This window comes from Chiloscyllium punctatum, chromosome 40, assembly GCF_047496795.1.
Source record: "Chiloscyllium punctatum isolate Juve2018m chromosome 40, sChiPun1.3, whole genome shotgun sequence".
Classification (NCBI taxonomy): domain Eukaryota; kingdom Metazoa; phylum Chordata; class Chondrichthyes; order Orectolobiformes; family Hemiscylliidae; genus Chiloscyllium; species Chiloscyllium punctatum.
This window is the reverse complement of record NC_092778.1, coordinates 25791557-25815633: the sequence shown is the minus strand read 5'-3', so window position 1 is coordinate 25815633 and position 24077 is coordinate 25791557. Positions and strand designations below refer to the sequence as shown.

The window sequence follows — 24077 nt, the reverse complement described above, 5'->3', positions numbered from 1 at the left end:
GAGAGGTTGACTGAGCTTGGACTTTTTTCATTGGAGAAAAGGAGGAGGAGAGGGGACCTAATTGAGATATACAAGATAATGAGAGGCATAGATAGAGTCGATAGCCAGAGACTATTTCCCCGGGCAGAAATGGCTAACACGAGGGGTCATAGTTTTAAGCTGGTTGGAGGAAAGTATAGAGAGGATGTCAGAGGCGGCACAACATCGTGGGCTAAAGGGCCTGTTCTGTGCTGTACTGTTCTATGTTCTATGTTCTATCTTTCAAAAGCTGATTGGGGCAGATGTTCGCAGGTAAAGGGACGGCTGGAAAATGGGAAGCCTTCAGAAATGAGATAACAAGAATCCAGAGAAAGTATATTCATGTCAGAGTGAAACAAAAAAATTAGGTAAAAACAATGACTGCTGGCAACCAGATTCTGGATTAGTGGTACTGGAAAAGCTCAGCAGTTCAGGCAGCATCCGAGGAGCAGGAAAATCGACGTTTCGGACAAAAGCCTTTCATCAGGAATAGAGGCAGAGAGCCTGCAGGGTGGAGAGATAAATGAGAGGAGGGTGGGGGTGGGGAGAAAGTAGCAAAGAGTACAATAGGTGAGTGGGGGAGGGGATGGAGGTGATAGGTCAGGGAGGAGGGTGGGGGAATGTAGCAAAGAGTACAATAGGTGAATGGGGGTGGGATGAAGGTGATAGGTCAGACAGGAGGGTGGAATGGATAGGTGGAAAGGAAGATAGGCAGGTAGGACAAGTCATGGGGACATTGCTGAGCTGGAAGTTTGGAACTAGGGTGAGGTGGGGGAAAAGGAAATGAGGAAACTGGTGAAGTCCACATTGATGCCCTGGGGTTGAAGTGTTCCGAGGTGGAAGATGAGGCGTTCTTCCTCCAGGCGTCGGGTGGTGAGGGAGCAGCGATGAAGGAGACCCAGGATCTCCATGTCCTCGGCTGAGTGAGAGGGGGAGTTGAAATGTTGGGCCACAGGGCGGTGTGGTTGATTGGGTGCAGGTGTCCCAGAGATGTTCCCTAAAGCGTTATGCTAGGAGGCGTCCAGACTCCCAAATGTAGAGGAGACCACATCGGGAGCAACGGATACAATAAATGACATTGGTGAATGTGCAGGTAAAACTTTGATGGATGTGGAAGGCTCCTCTGGGGCCTTGGATGGAGGTAAGGGAGGAGGTATGGGCACAGGTTTTGCAATCCCTGCAGTGCCAGGGGAAGGTGCAGGACAGGAGGGTGGGTTGTTGGGGGGTGTGGACCTGACCAGGTAGTTACAGGGGGAACGGTCTTTGTGGAAGGCAGAAAGGGGTGGGGAGGGAAATATATCCCTAGTGGTGGGGTCCATTTGGAGGCGGCGGAAATGTTGTCGGATGATTTGGTTTATGCGAAAGGCTGGTTGGTATAAGGAGTGCTGGATGACTAAAGAAATTGAGGGTTTGGTTAAGAAAAAGAAGGAAGCATATGTAAGGTATAGACAGGAGAGATCGAGTGAATCCTGAGAAGCGTATAAAGGAAGTAGGAGTATACTTAAGAGGGAAATCATGAGGGCAGTAAGGGAACATGAGATAGCTTTGGCACATAGAATTAAGGAGAATCCAAAGGGCTTTTACAAATACATTAAGGACAAAAGGGTAACTAGGGAGAGAATAAGGCCCCTCAAAGATCAGTAAGGCAGCCTTTGTGTGGAGCTGCAGAAAATGGGGGAGATACTAAATGAGTATTTTGCATCAGTGTTTACTGTGGAAGAGGAAATGGAAGATATGGACTGTAGGGAAATAGATGGTGATATCTTGCAAAATGTCCATATTACAGAGGAGGAAGTGCTGGCTGTCTTGAAAGGTGGATAAATCCCCAGGAACTGATCAGGTGTATCTGAGAACTCTGTGGGAATTGGAGTTCAATGCAGCTAAATGTGAGGTGATGCACTTTGGGAAGAATAACAGGAAGGCAGAGTACTGGGTCAATGGAAAGATTCTTGGTAGTGTGGATGTGCAGAGGGATCTTGGACTCCATGTACATAGATCCTTGAAAGTTGCCACCCAGATGGATAGTGCTGTTAAGAAGGCATACGGTGTGTTAGGTTTCATTTGTAGTGGGATTGAGTTCCAGAGTCGCAATATTATGCTGCAACTATACAAAAAGCTGGTGCGGCCACGCTTGGAATGTTGTGTACAATTCTGGTCCCCCTATTTTGGGAAGGATGTGGAAGCATTGGAAAAGGTGCAGAGGAGATTTACCAGGATGTTGTCTGGTCTGGAGGGAAGGTCTTATGAGGAAAGGCTGAGAGACTTGGGTCTGTTCTCATTGGAAAGAAGAAGGCTAAGAGGGGATTTGAAAGAGACATACAAGATGATCAGAGGATTAGATAGGATAGACAGTGAAAGTGTTTTTTTTCTAGGATGATGACGTCAGCATGTACAAGGGAGAATAACTACAAATTGAGGAGTGATAGATTTAAGACAGATATCAGAGGCAGGTTCTTTATGCAGAGAGTGGTAAGGGCATGGAATGCCCTACCCACTAATGTAGTCAACTCAGCCACATTAGGGAGATTTAAACAATCCTTAGATAAGCACATGGATGATTTTGGCATAGTGTAGGGGGACGAGCTGAGAATAGTTCACAGGTCGGCGCACCATCAAAGGTTGATGGGCCTGTTCTGCGCTGTATTGTTCTATGTTCTAAGCTAGAGAAGTGATTGCTGGACCTCTTGCTGAGATATTTGTATCATCGATAGTCACAGGTGAGGTGCCGGAAGACTGGAAGTTGGCAAATGTGGTGCCATTGTTTAAGAAGGGTGGTAAGGACAAGCCAGGGAACTATAGACCAGTTGGCCTGACCCCGGTGGTGGGCAGGTTGTTGGAGGAAATCCTGAGGGACAGGATGTACATGTATTTGGAAAGGCAAGGACTGATTAGGGATAGTCAACATGGCTTTGTGCGTGGGAAATCATGTCTCACAAACTTGATTGAGTTTTTTGAAGAAGTAACAAAGAGGATTGATGAGGGCAGAACAGTAGGTGTGATCTATATGGACTTCAGTAAGGCGTTCGACAAGGTTCCCCATGGGAGACTGATTACCAAGGTTAGATCTCATGGGATACAGGGAGAACTAGCCACTTGGATACAGAACTGGCTCAAAGGTAGAAGACAGAGGGTGGTGGTGGAGGGTTGTTTTTCAGACTGGAGGCCTGTGACCAGTGGAGTGCCACAAGGATCGGTGCTAGGTCCTCTACTTTTTGTCATTTACATCAATGATTTGGATGCGAGCAGAAGAGGTACAGATAGTAAGTTTGCAGATGACACCAAAATTGGAGGTGTAGTGGACAGTGAAGAGGGTTACCTCAGATTACAACAGGATCTTGACCAGATGGACCAATGGGCTGAGAAGTGGTAGATGGAGTTTAGTTCAGATAAATGCGAGGGGCTGCATTTTGGGAAAGCAAATCTTAGTAGGACTTATACACTTAATGGTAAGGTCCTAGGGAGTGTAAACTGAACAAGGAGTACAGGATCATAGCTCCTTGAAAGTGGAGTCATGGGTAGATAGGATAGTGAAGAAGGTGTTTGGTATGCTTTCCTTTATTGGTCAGAGCATTGAGTACAAGAGTTGGGAGGTCATGTTGCGGCTGTACAGGTCATTGGTTAGGCCATTGTTGGAATATTGTGTGCGATTCTGGTCTCCTTCCTATCGGTAAAATGTTGCAAAACTTGAAAGGGTTCTGAAAAGATTTAGAAGGATGTTGCCAGGGTTGGAGGATTTGAGCTACAGGGAGATGCTGAACAGGCTGGGGCTGTTTTCCCTGGAATGTTGGAGGCTGAGGGGTGACCTTATAGAGGTTTACAAAATTATGAGGGGCATAGATAGGGTAAATAGGCAAAGTCTTTTCCCTGGGATCGGGGAGTCCAGAACCATAGGGCAGAGATTTAGGGTGAGAGGGGAAAGATATAAAAGAGACCTAAGGGGCCACATTTTCAGACAGAGGGTGGTACATGTATGGAATGAGCTGCCAGAGGATGTGGTGGAGCCTGGTACAATTGCAACATTTAAGACGCATTTGGATGGGTATGTGAATAGGAAGGGTTTGGAGGGATATGGGCCGGGTGCTGGCAGGTGAGACTAGATTGGGTTGGGATATCTGGTCGGCATGGACGGGTTGGACCGTAGGGTCTGTTTCCATGCTGTACATCTCTATGACTCTATGACATTAGTTAAGCAGCCCCTGGTGTTTCCTACAATTAAAGAGGAAGGTGGCAGCAACCTCCATCATGAACAGCAGCTCAAACAGCACAGTCAGCAGGCCCTGCCCACACATCACGGTGGCAGCAATGTGCATTTGATTTGATTGCTCGTCGACTCAGACCTAACTTGAAGTTGCCTGTTAATACAGTATAGTCAGCTGCAAAAAAGAACTGAAGATTTAAGATCCTTACAGAAGAAATCCTCATGACATTCCTCAACAAGAAGGGATACTTCAGATGCTCAAACCTGGTAAGAGACATACTGCAACAGGAAAATTAGCAACTCACGGGAGAAAGAATATTAGGAACATCAAAGCAGATATGGGGTCTTTCGTGAAGCAGTGGTCAATGGGAGATGTCCTGAATTAGGGTTCAGCAGTGAGTGAACTGACATTGGAGTCTCTATGGGTATGGCTTAAAATCCCTGGTGGGCTGGGGAAATTTTAAAACGGTGCAACAATCCACACTGGCAACTGAAGTTAAAATATTACTTACAGCTCAGATTGAACATCAATGCCTTATCAGCCAGATACCAGAAAAAGAAGAAAGCCACCATGAAAGGAGTTTTCATCTGACTACGAGCATCACCAAGGCAATAATAACTGATAATATTGGGCAGATTAAAAACCTAAACCCATCTAGTCCAGTGGGAATAGGACAGTTTCTTCAGGACACAGGAAAATCAGAGGATCCTTCAAAAAAGCAGCAATAAGAGCAGGAATCATTTACTTAGATTGTGAGGAGCAAAAATCATTTCATGAAATAGAGATTAAGTGGGAATTGTTTATTGAAGTTATGAACAGCAGGATTCATACAATGAAGCCTCAAAAAAGACAGGACCTTTCCAATTTGCCTGTGAAAGGTGGGAAGCTGCAAAACATTGGAAACTCCCTGTACAGCAGCAAAGCAGCAAGCCTGCTGTTACTGTGAAATAAAATCTTCCAAGCAAGCATTGGTAATAAATAGCTTCAGGGCGACCTGATAGAAGTGCCTGTATATAAAATTATGAGAAGTATGGATAAGGTGGATAGTTGGAATCTTTTTCTCAGGGTGGATTTGTCAAAAACTAGAGGGCATAGTTTGGTGGGGGAGGGGGAAGTGGAATTTAAAGGAGATGTGTGAGGCAGTTTTTTTTAACACAGAGTGTTAAGTTCTTAGAATGTGCTGCCAGGTAGGTGGTAGAAGCAGGTATGATAGCAACATTTAAGAGGCATTTAAACAGATACATGAACAGGCAGGGTATCGAGAACAGGAAATATAGGGATACAGACCAGAGCAGTAGGTTGTTCCAGTTTGAAGTACATGATGTTTGGTACCTCGCCTCCTAGCTTAGAAGGGTTTATCACATTCGAAGGTCCAGAATTGCCAGAAGAGACCTTAATGGAGAGAGAACATACAGATACCTTGCGACACCTGAATACAATGCTGATATTTGCAGAATGCTTTATGGATATTGCAGTGGTGTAAGGAGGTAGTTTGGACCTAGATACCTCTGCTGCCTCTCTCTCTATCAAATCCAGGAGAGTGTTGTGGTTAATCAGATTAGTCGTCTCAACAAGGAGTGGAGACAAGTGGAGTAACTTGTACTATACATGCTGTTGGCATCTTCTTTGCATCTTGCAAAAGACCAGGTTAAGTTAGGCAAGCTGAACTCATCGACAGCAGTTAAGCAAGTTGTTAAAAATTTGAATGATCTGTACAAGTGATGCATCTCCTTTTGCAAAAGCTTACTGAAAAACTGAATTGTTCCTTCTCTGATAAGCAGAGATTTGTGGATGAAATCAACAGTGTTACTGCAGAGAAACTGATCTACAGCTATGCGATGGAAATGGTGCAGTCAGCTGCACTTGATGAAATGTTTCAGCAAACAGAGGAGATCACATAAGGCTACCACAAAGCAGCATTATTATTGGAAGGCTTGACAAAGACTCTGCAAGATCCTGCTGATATTGACAACACCTAGAAATACAAGATCAATGCTGAACGCAGACTGTCTGCACTGTGCCATGGCACAGTGGCTCTAAATGAAAACTAGCCTTCTGAAATGGACTACTTGCAACAGGGCTGGGACCACGATCTTTCCTAGATCACACTTGAGTGTTGGAGATACCTTTTCCCTTTGTGTTTAATGTTTATTTCCCCGTCTCTATTGTGGAAAACTGTTCATACTGAGGCTGTTTCTTTTCACCACCAAAACCAACCCATGTAGCGAGGAACGTTTAATTTTTGTTTTAAAGAGTTACCAAAGAGGAGTTCTTGTTTCAAAGGAAAGGAAATTTATGTATAAGTATAGATTAAGACTATATATATATAAATACTTGAATGTTGTGTCCAGATCTGGTCACCCTATTATAAGAAAGATACAGAGGCTTTGGAGAGGGTGCAAAGAAGGTTTACCAGGATGCTGCCTGGACTTGGAGGGCTTGTCTTACAAAGAGAGGTTGACTAAGCTCCAGTCTTTTCTCTCTGGAGAGAAGAAGGAAGAGAGATGACCTGATTGAGGTATACAAGGTAATGAGAGGCTTGGATCGAGTCAATAGCCAGAGACTTTTCCCCAGGGCAGGATTGACTGGCATGAGGGGTCATCATTCTAAGGTATTAAGAGGAAGGTATAGAGGAGATGTCAGAGGTGTGTTCTTTACACAGAGAGTTGTGAATGCATGGAATGCATTGCCAGTGCTGGTGGTGGAAGCAAAGTCATTAGGGACATGTCAGCACCTGCTGGACATGCACATGGACAGTGGTGCGAAGGTTAGGTTATTTTATTTTAGATTAGGAATAATCCTCAGCACAACATCGTGGGCTGTAGGGCCCTGTTCTGTGCTGTAAATTTCTATGATCTATGTTCTAGACCATGAGTAGGCCAGTAGGATTAGTTTTAAAAGATGGCATCATGCTGGACAGACACAATGGGCCAAAGGGCCTGTTCCTGTGCCTGTTCTATGTTCAGAATCTAATTTTAGATGTGGGTCAAATGGAATGCAGAATTAGACATCTTAGAGAAAACAGTTTCTGTGATACAGAATACCTTCCAGATCAGCAATTAAATAGAGTTTGTGTCTCCATACAGTTGTCTCCACTGGGGAAAACTGGCCAAAATTAAGTGCCCATTAGACACTTAAGTAGTCAGAGTGGACTTTACCCAAGACTCCGTCATTTCTCTGCCCCATCACCCCAATGCTTTTAGGATTGCTGAACAAAAATTGAGCCCTGACATTCCACCCATCACCCAGACACCCAGCCGACCCCTCACAGCACCTGAGTATTGTTATTCCAGTAGACAGGCATTTGCTGGGGTGACATGAATAGCTGAGGATACTGGGATTGAGTTCATTAGAGTTTAAAAGGTTGAGGGGAGAGCTAATAGAAACTTACAAGATAATGTGTGGCTTAGAAAGGGTGGACCCTCCGATATTGTCTCCGTCAGGCAGGGATACTAGGACTCCTGAAGATAGCCTTAGAATTAGAGGGGTGGGGGGGTCAATTTAGAACAGAAATGAGGAGACATTTCTCCAGCTAGAGAGTGGTGGCCCTGTGGAATTCATTGCCGAGGAGAGCAGTGGAGGCCGGGAAGTTAAATGTCTTCAAGGCAGAGATTGATAAATTCTTAATCTTGCAAGGAATTAAGGGATACGGGGAGAGTGCGGGGGTGGTATTGAAATGCCCATCAGCCATGTTTGAATGGCGGGGTGGACTTGATGGGCTGAATGTCCTTTGTTCCATGCCTATTTCTTATGGTCTTATGCTGGACTGTAGCCTCCTCTGGAAAATTAAGAGACTGCTTAGAAAATCTCTCCTTTCACCTCAACTACAACCCCACTCAGAAAACCTACCCCAGTCAGGTTAGCCAAAATCCAGATGCCATCAACCTCTTGTGAAAAAAATTTAAATGTTGAAGTATTTATGAGCAGATAGAGGGGTGGACACAGTAGTCCAGAAGGCATGCTATGTTGTTTTCCAGTGAGGCACAGACACTTTAGTGCAATAGGAAGGTAATCCTTACGGAGCCAAAGGAGGAAATCCAAGAGATAAAATGTCCCACCAGTTTAAATGGAGTTACAGACCTTAGACTCTCAGGTGAAGAATCAGCCAACAGTCTTTAGACATACCAATCTTCCAATTCTGAAGAGAATGGAGGATAACGAATTGATCGTGCTGCTTAAATTTGTGAAGTCAAAGAATCCGCAGGGAGATGGCACAGTGGTAAATGTGATCATACAATCACACATTACAGATGAGGCTCTTTCGCACATTGATTCTATATTGCCAAAAATACACTATGAGTTACACTAGTCCCACATCTCTGCACGAGGCCTATAGTCATAGAGTCGTAGAGATGCGCAGCATGGAAACAGACCCTTCGGCCCAACTCATCCATGCTGACCAGATATCCCAACCCAATCTAGTCCCATTTGCCAGCACTTGGCCCATATCCCTCCAAACCCTTCCTATTCATATACGCATCCAGATGCCTTCTAAATGTTGCAATTGTAGTAACCTCCACCACTTCCTCTGGCAGCTCAATCCATACACGGGACCACCCTCTGCATGAAAAAGTTTCCCCTGAGATTCCTTTTATATCCTTCCCCTCTCACCCTGGTATTACCTCTGGTTCTTTACTCCCTGACCCCAGGGAAAATACTTTGTCTATTTACCCTATCCATCCCCCTCATGATTTTGTAAACTTCTATAAGGTCATCCTTCAGCCTCCAACACTCCAGGGAAAACAGCTACAGCCTATTCAGCCTTTCTCTATAGCTCAAATCCTCCAACCCAAGCAACATCCTTTAAATCTTTTCTGAACCTTTCAAGTTTCACAACATCCGTCTGATAGGAAGGAGACCAGAATTGCATGCAATATTCCAAAAGTGGTACAATTGCAACATTTAAGAGGCATTTGGATTGTTATATGAATAGGAAGGGTTCAGAAGATATGGGCTGGGTGCTATCAGGTGGGACTAGATTGGGTTGGGATATCTGCTCGGCATGGACGGGTTGGACCGAAGGGTCTGTTTTCATGCTGTACATCTCTATGACTCTATAAGTGGCCTAAACAACATCCTGCACAGCCACAACATCTCTTTGTGGGTGGCACGGTGGCACAGTGGTTAGCACTGCTGCCTCACAGTGCCAGAGACTCAGGTTCAATTCCCACCTCAGGTAACTGACTGTGTGGAGTTTGCACGTTCTCCCCGTGTCTGCATGGGTTTCCTCCGGGTGCTCCGGTTTCCTCCCACAGTCCAAAGATGTGCAGGTCAGGTGAATTCGCCATGTTAAATTGTCTGTAGTGTTAGGTAAGGGGTAAATGTAGGGGTATGGGTGGGTTGCGCTTCGGCGGGTCATTGTGGACTTGTTGGTCCGAAGGGCCTGTTTCCACACTGTAATGTAATGTAATCTAAACATGACCTCCCAACTCCTATACTCAGTGCTCTGACCAATAAAGGAAAGCATACCAAACGCTTTTTTTCACTATCCTATCTACCTGCAATTCTACTTTCAAGGAGTTATAAACCTGCACTCCAAGGTCTCTTTGTTCAGCAACACTCCCTAGGACCTTACCATTAAGTGTATAAGTCCTGCTAAGATTTGCTTTTCCAGAATGTAGCACCTCGTATTTATCTCCATCTGCCACTCCTCAGCCCATTGCCCCATCTGATCAAGATCCCATTGTAATCTGAGGTAACCTTCTTTGCTGTCCACTACACCACCAATTTTGTTGTCACCTGCAAACCTACTAACTTTACATCCTATGTTCACATCCAAATCATTTATGTAAATGATGAAAACTAGTGGACCCAGCACCGATTCTTGTGGAACTCCACTGGTCACAGGCCTCCAGTCTGAAAAGCAACTCTCCATCACCACCCTCTGTCTTTTACCTTCAAGCCAGTTCTGAATCCACATGGCTTGTTCTCCTTGTATTCCATAAGATCTAACTTTGCTAACAAGTCTCCCATCGGGAAGCTTGTCGAATGCCTTACTGAAGTCCATTTAAATCATGTCCACCGCTCTGTCCTCATCAATCCTCTTTGTTACTTCTTCAAAAAACTCAGTCAAATTTGTGAGCCATGATTTCCCACACACAAAACCATGCTGACTATCCCTAATCAGTCCTTGCCTTTCCAAATATATGTAAATCCTATCCCAAGGATTCCCTCCCACCACTGACGTCAAGTTCACCGGTCTGTAGTTCCCTGGCTTGTCCTTACCACCTTTATTAAATAGTGGCACCACACTAGCCAGCCTCCAGTCTACCAGCATCTCACCTGTGACTTGAATGTTCTGACACTTAAAATGTACTTGGATGAACACTTGAAGGTTGTGATGTTATTTTTATAAGCAGTACACTGCTCTCTGGGTGAAACCTCCTGTCTTTCACTTTAAACGTGTCCCCCTTGTTCTTGACCCTTTGACCCTGTCCCTGCCCCTCGTAACCTCTGAAGTCCCCATCAATCTTCTCTGCTCCAAAGAAGATAACCCAAGCTTATCCAGCCTTCCTTCCTTGCTGAAATGCTCCATTCCAGGCAGCATCCTTTGTACCCCCCTCCACTGTGTCAATCTCCTTTGCACCCCCTCCACTGCAGTCACATCTTTTCTATAGTGTGTTGATTTATATGATTTAGAATTATTTATACACTTATGTAATATGAAAATAGGAAAATAACTTTGGGGAGACATAGTTTAATAATGCAAATGTTTGAAAAAAAAATGTTGAGGAGCATCTTAAGCACTACCCAATTTGCTGATTTCATACAAACTCAAGACATATGGATCTCAAAAGACTAAGACCTAACATCAAGGTCTTCCTCCTAGTTTCTTCTCCTCAGATATCCAAGTAGCTTTCTTCTCCAAAATTGGACCAAGCAGGTCTGAGCAGATAGCATCTGAAAAGGAGATAGTGGTAGAACATCTACCAGATGAATGTTACCATGATGAGCTATGGGGAGGGTACATCATACAAGACTAGCTGGATTAGCCATGGGAAATGCAGGGTTACAGGGATAGGCGTGGGGGTCGAGGTTGGTATGGTAGGATGCTATTCCACCTGGGTATAGACTCGATGAGCCAAATGGCTTGCTTCCATGTTGTAGGGATTCTATGATTCTCTGTCTACTGATCACGAAAGGCTTTCAAAGTGTTCAATAGCCTTATTTTTAGTTAGACACTCCGGTAATTTTCCAATAGCACATGCTCAGCAACTGGTTCCTTTTCTACTATGTTAAATTGAAGAGCAACGTGCGATTTTTCAATTAAAGGAGATGGTTCTTGAATGAGGGGGATTATAGTTCAGGTATCTGTGATGTTCTCACCTGCTTCCTTTAAATCTCTGGGCTAGAAATCGCCTGGTTCTGGCCTCCTTGTCACTCTTTAGCAGTAGCAGTTTTGCGGGCCAGGTAGGGAGGCACAATGAGGGGGAATGTTAATGTTTGGTTAGTTATTGTGTTGAGTTTGCTAATGTCTTTATTTAAAATTAGGAGGTGGCTGTTAATTATCTGATCACAATATAAATATATTCAGACAGAGAGGGAGCACCTATAACCTGGGCTGAGGAGCTGCAAGACTGCATTGTCAATAAACTCTCTCCACAAACAAAGATATCTGTACTCTGTCTCACTGATTAGCTTGAATTCTATTTCAAAGGGGAATAATCATGGGAGGGTCTACCCCTGATGTGCACAGGGTACCTCTAAATGATTTACCCACCCCTTCATTTCTTCTTTTCACCTCAGATGCTGATGAAGTGGACTCCCCACTCTCACCTGCCTGTTCATCTGCTCACGCCAACCACATCATGGCTTGCAAAGCATAATATTTGGGTCAAATTCTATGTTAACACCTCAGTTACCCTTTAATGAATCTTTTTTAAAATGATGTGCGGATATCCAATTTTGATACCTAGCCACTGTGATAAGGCAGTGAGTTGACATTAGATTTGTAACTTAGCATCAGCATGTTATCCCATCATCATACTGCGAGTTGTCTGGAATTGCAAACACATAACCCTACCATTAATTGGGTTGAATTTTGAGTTTCAGTTTGTCCTTTTTCATGCTGTATCTTAAGAGGTTTAGCAGGATTTGTTCAGACGTACTCTACCGGCCATATGTATTCAAGCTACATCTTCCAGTAAAAGAGCATGACAATTTGCTTCCAATAGTTAATGAGATTTTCATGGGACACAGGCACAGAATAGCAGTTAAATAGCAACTGACAGCGCATGAATCTTTTATGACTCCCAAAAGTTAGATTAATGCTTAGGTTAGAACAGATTTAAAGCTGAAATATTGATCATATTAAATATGAGGCAGAGGAACTGATGCAGAAAATGAAAGACCACAAATGGCTGGAGTGTTATTGATGAACCTTAGTGACTGTACTCCTTGTTTTATGAGCACACTTTGGATCAATGTGGCAGACAGTAACTGGAGGTTAACTTGGAATAAATTATTCAGGTTTGGTCATTGTAACATCGAAAATAAAAACAAAATTCTTGAATGCTTTATCTCTATAAATTTGGGCTAGATTTGTTAGACTTTTTCAATGGCTCATCTGCTCTGTGTTGTTATCACATGAACACCTGAATAATTTTATTGTGTGACTGCTCAGCCTGGGTGACTCCAGCAGTTGTGATGGAAGACTGGTATTCCAGGCAGTGCACAAGGTCTGTCATGAGTGAACGTGTTCCTACTGCTCCGGATAGGACTGAGAGTGTGGCTCTTTGTAACAGCAAAGGGCTTTCTGTGTAGTTGATCAAGAATGTGGTTCAGCAGCAATTCCAGATCTGTACTTCACGTAGGTTCCTAGAACCAGCACCAGAGTGAGAATATCCAAGGCCCAGCCACTGGTGGCTATTTTGGGATGGGGGAGTGATCTGGGCAAGAGAAGGGAACAAAATTCTATTTCACTCTTCCAGAGCTGACTTCGTTCATATGTGTGCTCTGTACATATATTATTCAGGTTTGGTCATTGTAACATCTAAAATAAAAACAAAATTCATGACTTGAATGCTTTATCTCTATAAATTCGGGCTTGATTTGTTAGACTTTTTCAATGGCTCATCTGCTTTGTGCTGTTATCAACCTGAATAATTTTATTGTGTGACTGCTTTTATCTTGCCATTTATTTTTATGAGAATTCTGTTCTTGAAAGTATTTATTTAATAGTTGCATTATCCCATTGATGCTAAGTTCCAATAAATTGCTAGTCTAACAAAGTTTATATATTTATTAAAAGTTGCTTTGATGATATAAATGACAAAACCATGAAGTCTAACAAAGCTGTTGACAAACCATATTGTAGAATTTTTTAATCAAGTGAGGAATACTCAATTTGAATCTGTGAAAATGTAACAGGAATGCGGGGCCTGATTTTTGATCGCTACCAGGTTGGGACTAGGTGCGGACATGATTTCAAAATCATCGTCACAACATCCCTTGGCATTCAGAGCAGTTTTTTAAGGGAGGCCATTAGGTGATTGCTAATGGACTGAGGGGCCTGGAGCAATATTTTTAAAGAGGATTTGACAAACCCAAACAGTCTGCTGTGCATCTGTGTTTTTTAGGCCAGTCACCTCCATATTACTCTTTTATGCTGCTGACCCTCCTAGGCCGTGCCTGCTCCCTTCAACATGACAATGGCAGGCTCTAATATTGTGGTAGCTTGCTTTTGCCAGTAGGGCCAGGCAGGCAGCTGTCACTTCCTGTTGAGCTTGACTTCTGCAGGATTAGGGCACCAGCACTTCTCAGTAGCGTTGCATGAACAACATGGTTGAGGCACATGGAATCGCCAAGTCCTACATTGAGCATGAAGCTCACAGAGGAGCTAATCAGGTGGTAGCATACCTGCTGCATTGAACTGGGACTCAAGGTGTTATTGTGAGAGTGAGTACCAGATCCTCTGAGGTGGGATATAAGTCAACTTTTCTGGCATGAAAGCAATACTGCTGTGACTATACTAGCACCCAATGATGAAATGCCATTGGCAAATGCCATCTATGCTCTTTCTTGAGGCTTAGCATGTCACTTTATGGACATTGTGCTGTGGAAGATGGCAGAGCAATTTTCAACCTTCCACAGTCTCTGAGAAACCAGGGAATTATAGGCAGACCTCTTGGGCTGAATGGCCTACTTTTGTTCCTACAGCTTCTGGTCTTATACTGGTTTAAAGCTTGCTGCCTAAGTGCTATTGGCAGAGAGGTAGTACACCAAATTGATAGAAATACAGCAGTTTTAAGTGAAGACGCTCATGATATTTGCCCTTTGTTTTCAGTATAAGTGCACAATTGGAGTGATTTTTGACAAAATAAGCTTTAAAATGTGATTCTAATTATCAATTATTCATTGTTGAAGTTTTTAAAATATTTAAGGTTGGAATTCATCTTGAGTTGTAAAATAAAGTGAGCAAAATAGCAGCATATTCAGTTCCACTGATATTTATAAAAGTGCAATACAGCCCGCTCTGTGACGACACCAAGAGAGACATTACAGCCTGTCAAATCAAATCACATCACAACTCAAAGCAAAGTAGTTGTTCTCCTCCTCCTTTGCATTGTAACCACCTCCTTTGTGTTTTGCCTCAGTTTAGAATACCTGTTCCTCGGATGCTGCCTGAACTGCTGTGCTCTTCCAGCACCACTCATCCAGAATCAGAATACCTGTAGCCCATTGGTTTCAGTGAGCAGTGGCGTGGATGATTAATTGATTTATTGTTGTCACATGCACAGAGATACAACAAAAAGCGTTGTTTTGCGAGCTATATAGGCGAATCATACCATACGAAGTACATTAGGGTAGCAGAACAGAGTGTAGAATACAGTGTTAGAGCTGCAGAGATGCACAGAGAGAGAGAAATTAGAATTAATATTTGAGAGGTCCATTAAAAAGTCTGATAACAGAGAGAAACAAACTGTTCTTGAGTCTGTTTGTAAATATATTCAAATTTTTGTATCTTCTGCCAGATGGAAGAGGGTGGAAGAGAGTATGACGAGGGTGGGAAGGATCTTTGATTATGTTGGTTGCTTTCCTGAGGAAGTATCGTTGGAGTCAATGGTGATGCTCAGGCTTCAGCAATAACGTGTCACAAAACTATGATCAGAAATTCTCCATGATGGCAACCTGTCTAGTAGCCCATCAAAGGCCAGTTTATAAAATAATATGGGTGACACTTTGCTTTTAAACTAGCTTCTATGTATGTTTGGAAGTGGTGGAAGCTGATACAATTCCAACATTTAAAAGGCATCTGTATAAGTATGTGAAAAGGAAGGAATGTTGATATGGGCCAAATGCTAGCGAATGGGATTAGATCAATTTAAGATATCTGGTTGGCATGGATGACTTGGACCAAAGAGTTTGTTTCCATGCTGTACAACTCTATTACTCAATGACTCCATGTTTGCCTCACAAGAAGTAAACACATTTTTCAGGGCTACCTCTGACATATTACTTAAAGTATTTGTGTAGATCTTTATCCATATGAGTAAGTTCTTTCTCTCCTTATCATTGGTATAGGCCCAGGTGATGGTACCAACACACAGCAGCTTCGAGCACATCTTGGAAACTTCAAAAAGGGAAATCATTTGCCTGTAAGGTCCCAGAGATTGACTGGCACCAACTCACATATCAGACCAGATGGCAAATATAGGAAATGACCACATGTAAAAAAACATTTGGATGGTATGATTGGCACATTTGTGAAAACGAAAAGGATTGAGAATAACCCGCAAAGAATATCACCCGGGATGACAATCTTCAGCCGAGCTATTAAATTGCAAAGGATTGAGAATTTTATACATTTTCTCTTTCTTAAAAACAAAACAGCAGAACCTAAAGAGAATGGTTATTTTAGACAATTTTACTGCTGCCAAGCACCCAGACAGTTGAAAACATTGCATCATTTTGTGTTTGTATGCAAACTGTCAGTGAGGATTGTACAAGGAGAGTATGTAAACTGTAATTCAGTAAAGGTGCAAATCCTTTGTGTACAGTAAAGCGTTGACAGCCAGCTTGTTGAATAAGGAAGACCATTGGCAACTTTCAGAATCTGCATTAATGTATCATATGATTACCAACAAAATATTTTGTAAATTTCTCTCACAAATGTATAATTACATAATTAAAAACTGGAAAAAAAACAATGGCATTTTTATTGTCTCATCTCATTGGAGCAATGTGCTGGAAGTCAAACCTGGCATCATGATGAATAAGATTTATTCGAAAATTTCAAAGGTAATTCTAAAAAGCAGGGAAGTATATCTTAGGTATGGAGTATGGAGAAGTACAAGGTCAATATGTTCCAGTAAAGAAAAAGTATGGGACTGTCAGATCCTGTGAACCCCAGATATTTAAGGATATGCAGTATTGGATTAAAACAGGAAGGGAGGCTTTTGCAAATATGAGGGGCTCATCTGGGAATAAGCTGTCATCTACAAACCCACTGACTCTCACAGTTACCTTGACTATGCATCCTCACACCCTACTTCCTGCAATGACTCAATTCCGTTCTCCCAGTTCCTCCTTCACTGCCACATCTATTCTGATAACGCCAACTTCAACCAGGGAGTTTTTCCGAAATGTCCACTTTCTTCCTCAACCAAGGATTCCTCAGCACCATAGTTGACAGGGGCTTCAGCAAGTCCAACCCATCTCCCACACTTCAGGCCGCAAACCCTCTATTCCCTCCCACATCAACAATAGGGTCCCCCTTGTTTTCATCTAATGTACCACGAGCATCCACATTATCTGTCACCTCCAGACACACTCCCCTCTCCTTCCTTGTCAAACTTCCACAAGGATTGTTCCCTCTGGGTCACCCTGATCCACTCCTCCTTCACGCTCAATAAACCCTTCCCTGCCCCTCGCCGCCCAAAAACTCCACAGCACCTTTCCCTGTAACCACAGAAGGTGTAACACCTGACCTTTATTTCCAAGGGTGCAAACACACCTTGCAGGTTAAGCAGCATTTTACCTGCACATCACTCACTCTGGACTACTGCTCTCAATGTGCTCTCCTGTACATAAGACCATAAGACATAGGAGCAGAAACTAGGCCATTCAGCCCATTGAGTACACTCCACCATTCAATCATGGCTCATGAGTTTCTCTACTCCATTCTCCCATTTTCTGTTCGTTACCTTTGATCCCTATGACAATGAAGAACCTATCTCTGTCTTAAATATATTCAATGGCCTGGCCTCCATAGCCTTCTATGGCAATGAATTCCATAGATTCATCACTCTCTTGTTGAAAAAACATTCAATCATCTCTGTTCAAAAGGGTTTCCCTCTACTCTAAAGCTGTGACTCTTGGTTCCTGGTCTCTCTTGCTAATGGAAACATCTTCCCAGTGTTCACTCTGTCCAGGCCATTCAGTATTCTGTAAGTTTCAATTATCCTTCTAAATTTCATCAAGAATAGACCTGAACTCCTCAAATGTCCCTCATATTTAGGCCTTTCATTCCTGGGATCATTCTCATGAACTTCCTCTGGACCCACTCTAGGGCCAGTACACCCAGATATGGGGTCTACAGTTGCTTACAATGTGATCTGACCAGAGCCTTATACAGCTTCAGAAGGACATCCCTGCTTTCCTAATGAAGGGTTTACGCCCAAAATGTCAATTTTCCTGCTCCTTGGATCCTGCCTGACTTGCTGTGTTTTTCTAACACTACACTCTTAACTCTGTTCTCCAGCATCTGCAGTCCTCACTTTCTCCTCTCAAAATAAATGCCAACATTGTATTTGCCTTCCAAACTACCAACTCAACCTACACGGTTACCTTAAGAGAATCCCAGGCTAGGACTCCCTTTGCAATTCAGATTTCTGAATTTTCTCCCCATTTAGAAAATAGTCCATGCCTCTATTCTTCCTACCAAAGTCTATGCCGTCACACTTTCATCTGCCACTTTTTTGCCCAGTCTTCTAGCCTGTCTAAATGCTTCTGCAGTTCCCTACCTCCTCGATACTACCTGTTCCTCCAACTATTTTTGAATCATCTGCAAACTTAGCTAGAATGCCCTCAGTTCCTTCATCTAGATCACTAATGAATAAAATGAAAAGTTACGGTCCCAACATTGACCCTTGTGGAATACCACTTGTTACCGGCTACCGTCCTGAGAAGGACTCTTTTATCCCCAGTCTGTGCCTTCTACTAGACATGCTAGTAACTTGCCATTAACACCTTGGGCCCTTATCTTACTCAGCAGCCTCTTGTGCGGTACCTCGTAGATGACATCCATTGGCTGTCCTTGGTCTAACCTGCTTGAAGAGTTCTAACAGGTTTGTCAAGCATGACCTCCCTTTAATGAGACCATACTGACTTTGCCCTATTTTACTATTCACTTCCAAGTATTCAGAAATCTCATCCTTCACAATGGTCTCCATAATCTTCCTATGACTGAGGTCAGGGTACTTTTAAGGGCATTTAAATAATCATTGGATAAACATGTAGATGATAATGGAATAGTGTAGATTTGATGGCTTCAGATTGCTTTCACAGGTCGGTGCAACATCAAGGGCCAACGGGCCTGTACTGCGCTGTAATGTTCTATGTCCTATCTTCTAATTGGCCTGTAATTTCTTGTGTTTTGCCTTATTCCATTCTTAAACGGGAGAAGGGGGGGGGGGGGGGGGAGCGGTTACACTAGCAATTTACCAGTCCTCTGGGACCCTCCCTGACTCCAGTGATTCATTAAAAATCACGACTAAAACCTCTACTACTTCTTCAGTTAGCTCCTTCAGTACTCTGGGGTGTAGCCATCTGAGCCAGGTGAGTTATCCACCTTCAAATCTTTCAGTTTTTCTAGCACCTTCTCCTTGGCTCTATACTCACCTCTGCCCCACAATCCTCTGGAATGTTTGAGCTATTACTTGTGTCTTCCACCATGAAGACTGACTCAAAGTACTTGTTCAATTCCTCTGCTATTTCTTTGTTTCTCATTCCTACAACTCCTCCAGTGTCATTTTGCAGTGGCCCAATGTCCACTTATGCCTCTCCTTTGGCCTTATTATATCTAAATAAACTTTTGCAATATTTTATATTACTTGTAACTTACCCGCATATGTAATCTTCTCCCTCCTTATTTCTTCTTTTGTTGTTCTCTGTTGGTCCTTGTAGGCTTCCCAAGTCTCTGGCTTCCCACTTGCCCTTCACCACATTGTATGCTTTCTGTTTTGTTTTTATGCTATCCCTGACTTCCCTGGTCAGCCATGGTTGCATCATCCTTCCTGTACCATCCTTCTTTTTCCTCGGGATGAATCTCTGCTGTCTCTCCTGAATTACTCCCAGAAATTCCTGCCATTGCTGTTACGCTGTCTTTTCTACTAGGCTCCTCTCCCAGTCAATTCTGGTCAGTTCCTCCCTCATGCCTCTGTAGTTATCTTTATTCAACTGTAAAACAGTTACATGTGATTCCACCTTCCCCCTCAAATTGCAGAGTAAATTCTATCTTATTATGGTCACTGCCTCCTAAGGGTTTCTTCACCTTAGGCTCCCTTGTCAAGTCTTATTGCACAACATTCAGTCCAGTATTGCCTGTTCCCTAGTGGGCTCCACCACAGGCTGCTCCAAAAACACATCTTTTAGACATTCCACAAATTCCCTTTCCTGCGATCCACTATCAACCTGATTTTCTCAGTCCACCTGGACACTGGAATCCCCATGATCACTTAAACCTTGCTTTTCTTATACACCTTTTCTATCTTCTGGTGTACCTTGTGTCCCACTACTGTTTGAAGGCCTGTACAACTCCCATTATGTTTTTTTTTATTTTTGTGGTTCCACATAGATTCTACATCATCTGACCCTACATCATCGTTTCTTGCTATTGATTTAATTTCATTTCTTATTTATAAGGAATACCCAACCCCTCTGCCCACCTACTTGTGTTGTCAGTAGGATGCATATCCTCGGATATTTAGTTCCCTGTCCTAATCACATCTTTGTGATGCCCACTACACCATACCTGTCAACCTCAATCTGTGCAAAAAGCTCATTTACCTTATTTCATATGTTGCATGCATTCAAACACAGCACTTTCAGTCCAGTAATCATCGTCCCTCATCTCATTGTCATCCCTTTATCCGATGTGCTTGATTCCTAATCCTTTCCAAACACTCTGTCCTATTCTGGAGACTTTAATAACTTCTCCTGAGTTTTCTTTTTTTTCTCATACTTTTCCATGCAGTTGAATCCACCCCCACACTTGTTGACTTGCTTTTAGTTTTGTTCCCCATTGGCCATTATACTTCTTTACTACATAGGGGAAATGAGCATAGACTGGGTGACCACTTCACAGAACATCTGTATTCTGTCTGCAAAAAATGCCCTGAACTTCCAGTTGCCTGCCACTTCAACACACTGCCTTGTTCCCTGGCCAATATCTCTGTCTCAGACTGGCTGCAGTCCTCTAACGAAACTTAGTGCAAGATGAAAGAACAGCACTTCATTTTCCACTTGGGAACTCTGCAGCCTTCTGGACTCAATATGAGTTCACATTTTAGGGTTTAAGGAACCTTCTCCCATGTCCTTACCCCAATCTCCACACACCAGGCTTTGTTATCACTTGGTCTGCTATGACACACCATCCATTGTTAGCCACTAAGCGTACCTCTTAACAGCCATTCATTCTCCCAGGCTGATAGTTATCCACGCCTTTGTCTGTTCAATTGTCCTTCTCTCTCTTTGGACTCTATCCCCATCTGTTGTTTACTCATTATCCCCTCTCCTAAGAAAGCTATCCCAAAAGTGGCCTCACCAATATCCTATACAATCACAACATGATGTCCCAATCCTGAACTCAATGGTCTGAGCAATGAAGGCAAGCATGCTAAACACATTCTTTATCACTTTCTCTACCTGTGATGCAACTTTGAAGAAACTATGTACCTGAACACTCCTCAAGGCCCTTCCATTAACTGTAAGTCCTGCCCTTGTTTGTCTTACCAAAATGCGACACTTTGCATGTATCTGAATTAAACCACATTTGCCACTCCTCAGCCAGGTCACATTTGGAGTATTGTGTGTTGATCTGGTCATCACACTATAGGAAGGATGTGGAGACTTTGGAGAGGGCACAGAAGAGGTTTACCAGGGTTGCCTGGATTGGAGAGTATTAGCTGTCAGGAGAGGTTGGACAAATTTGGATTATTTTCACTCGAGCATCAGAGCACTCGACCTGCTAGAAGTATATAAAATAATGAGAGGAATGGTTAGGATGGATAGTCAGAGTCTTTTACCTCGAGCGGAAATGTCAAATACTAGGGGGCAAAAGGAGAAAGTTTAAAGAAGATGTGCAAGGAAAGTTTACTGTTACACAGAAGGTAGTTGGTGTCTGGAATACACTGCCAGGGAAGGTGATAGAAGTAGATACAATAGTAAAGTTTAAGAGACATGTGCAGGCAGGTGGGATTAGTTAGAATAATATCGTGGTCGGTACATATATGTTGGGCTGAAGGGTCTGCTCCTGTGCTGTACTGTCCTATATTCTAAAGTCCTATGTTGTTTTATTGGTATACTAAGGGAAAAATGATAACTAGTGAAAGAGTAGAGCACATTTAGGACTGCAGTGGTAATTTGTGCATGGAGCCATAGGTGTTTTGAATGAATGCTTTGGGTCAGTATTCATTCGTGAGACAAAAGATATGAGTATAAAAATCAGGGATAGGAGCTGGGATACAATTTTAAAAATTAGCATAGACAGAGAGGAGGTTCTGATTAGCCTGACAGGCTTGAAAGTAGATGAATCTCTAGGGCTGGATGAAATGTCTCACAGGTTGTTGAGTGAAGCAAGGGAGGAAATAGTAGGGGTGCTTGCAAAACTTTTCAGTTCCTCTCTGCCCACAGGTGAGGTACCAGAGGACTGGAGAACAGCCAATGTTCAAGAAGGGAGCAAATGATTGACCAGGAAACTACTGGAAAGTCATTCTAACCTTCAAGATGGGAAATTATTGGAGGCAATTCTGAGGGATTGAATTAATCTGCATTTGGAGAGGTAAGGATTAATCAAGGACAGATAGCATGGTTTTGTTAAGGGAAGGTCATGTCTGACTAACTGGATTAAATTTTTCAAAGAGGTGAGGGCAATATTTTTCATGTAGTCTACTTGGACTTCAGCAAGGCTTTGATAAGGTTCCACATGGAAGGCTGATAGCAAACAGTAAGAGCCCATGTGATCGAAGGAATTGACAAATGGGTCCCGAAATGGGTGAATGGCAGGAAGCAGAGTGTGATAGTTGAGGGATGTTTTTCTGACTGGAAGTTTGTGCTAAGTGGGGTCCCACAGGTGTCAGTATTGGGCCTTTTTTTATGGTTTATGCAAATGATTTAGACTTGAATTTGGGTGGGTTAATGAGTAAGTTCACTGACAATACAAAACTTGGTGGATGGAAAATTATAAAGAGGATAATATTAGTGTACTAGAGGATAAAGATAGGCTGGTCGGATGGATTGGTCAGTAGTAAATGGAATTCCATCCAGATAAAAGTGAGTTGATGCACTTGGCAAGACTAACAATGGAAAGGAACATGTGATAAATGGTAGAACCCTTTGAAATAATGAGGATCAGAGGGACCTTGGTGTATATGTACACTGGTCATTTAAGGTATCAGTCAGGTGGATAAAATGGTTAAGAAGTTATATGGAGTACTTGCCTTTATTAGTTGAAGTATAGAGTTGAAAAGCAGGAAGATTATGTTGGAACTGTGTAAAATGTTGGTTAGACTGCAGCTAGAGCATTGTGTGTGGTTCTGGAATCCAAACTATAAGAGGGGTATATTAGCACTGGAGAGAGTGAAGGGGAGATTTCCCAGGATGTTGCCTGGGCTGGAGATTTCAGTTATGAAGAGAGATTAAACAAACTAGGGTTATTTTCTTTAGAGCAGTGGGGACACAATTGAGATGTGTAACTTTATGAATTAAAATCAGATAGGTTAGACAGGAATAAACCTTTCCTCTTGATGGAGGAGTCAATGACCAGGAGTCATAGATTTGGATTGGCAGCAGAAAATTGAGAGGAGATGTGAGGGAAAGCCTTTTCACCCAGATGGTGGTGGGAATCTGGAACCCACTGTTGGTAAGGGTAGGAGAGGCAGAAACTCTCATGACATTTAGGAAGTATTTAAATGTGCACTTACAATGCATAGGCATACTGCCATAGGCATAGGATTCTGCCATTTACTGTATACTTCCCTCCTGCTTAAGACCTTCCAAAAAGCATCACTTCACATTTGTCTGGATTAAATTCCATCTGCCATTTTTCCACCTAAGCCTCCAGTCTATCTATATCCTTCTGAATCCTCTGGCAATCCTTCACACTCTCTGCAGCTCCACCAATCTTTGTGTCATCTGCAAATGTACTAATTAAGCCACCCACATTCTGCTCCAAATCACTTATATATATGTATTACAAACAACTGGTATCCAGCACTGATCCCTGCGGAACACCATTGGTAACAGATTTCCAGATTGAGAAACACCGTCCCACTGATATCCTTTATGACCATCGATTCTCTATGGCTATCTATGACCAAACCAGTTTTGCATCCTTCTCACCAGCTCATTGCAGATCCTATGTGATTTCACCTTCTGTATCAGTCTGACATTAGAGAACTTATCAAAGGCCTTGCTAAAGTCCATATAGACAACACCTACTGTCTATCAATAATTTTTGTCACTTCCTCAAAGACCTGAGTCAAGCTATACAGTTATAGAGTCATAGAGATGTACGGCATGGAAACAGATCCTTTGGTCCAACTCAACAATGTCGACAAGATATCCTAGATAAATGTAGGTCCATTTGCCAGCATTTGGCTCATATCCTTCTAAACTCTTCCTATTCATATGCCCATCCTG

The 24077-nt window shown here is 42.8% G+C and overlaps 1 protein-coding gene across 2 annotated transcripts in view; it reads left to right on the top strand.

Annotated features, from left to right (window-relative positions):
- Positions 1-16316, top strand: part of LOC140464442 (kinesin-like protein KIF19) — a 302590-nt gene extending 286274 nt beyond the window's left edge. For both annotated transcript variants that reach the window (XM_072559496.1, XM_072559497.1), the window contains one exon: positions 15741-16316. In XM_072559496.1, the coding sequence (XP_072415597.1) occupies positions 15741-15880 (140 nt within the window). In that variant the 3' untranslated portion in view covers positions 15881-16316. The remainder of the gene's footprint in view (positions 1-15740) is intronic.
- Positions 16317-24077: the final 7761 nt, after the last annotated feature.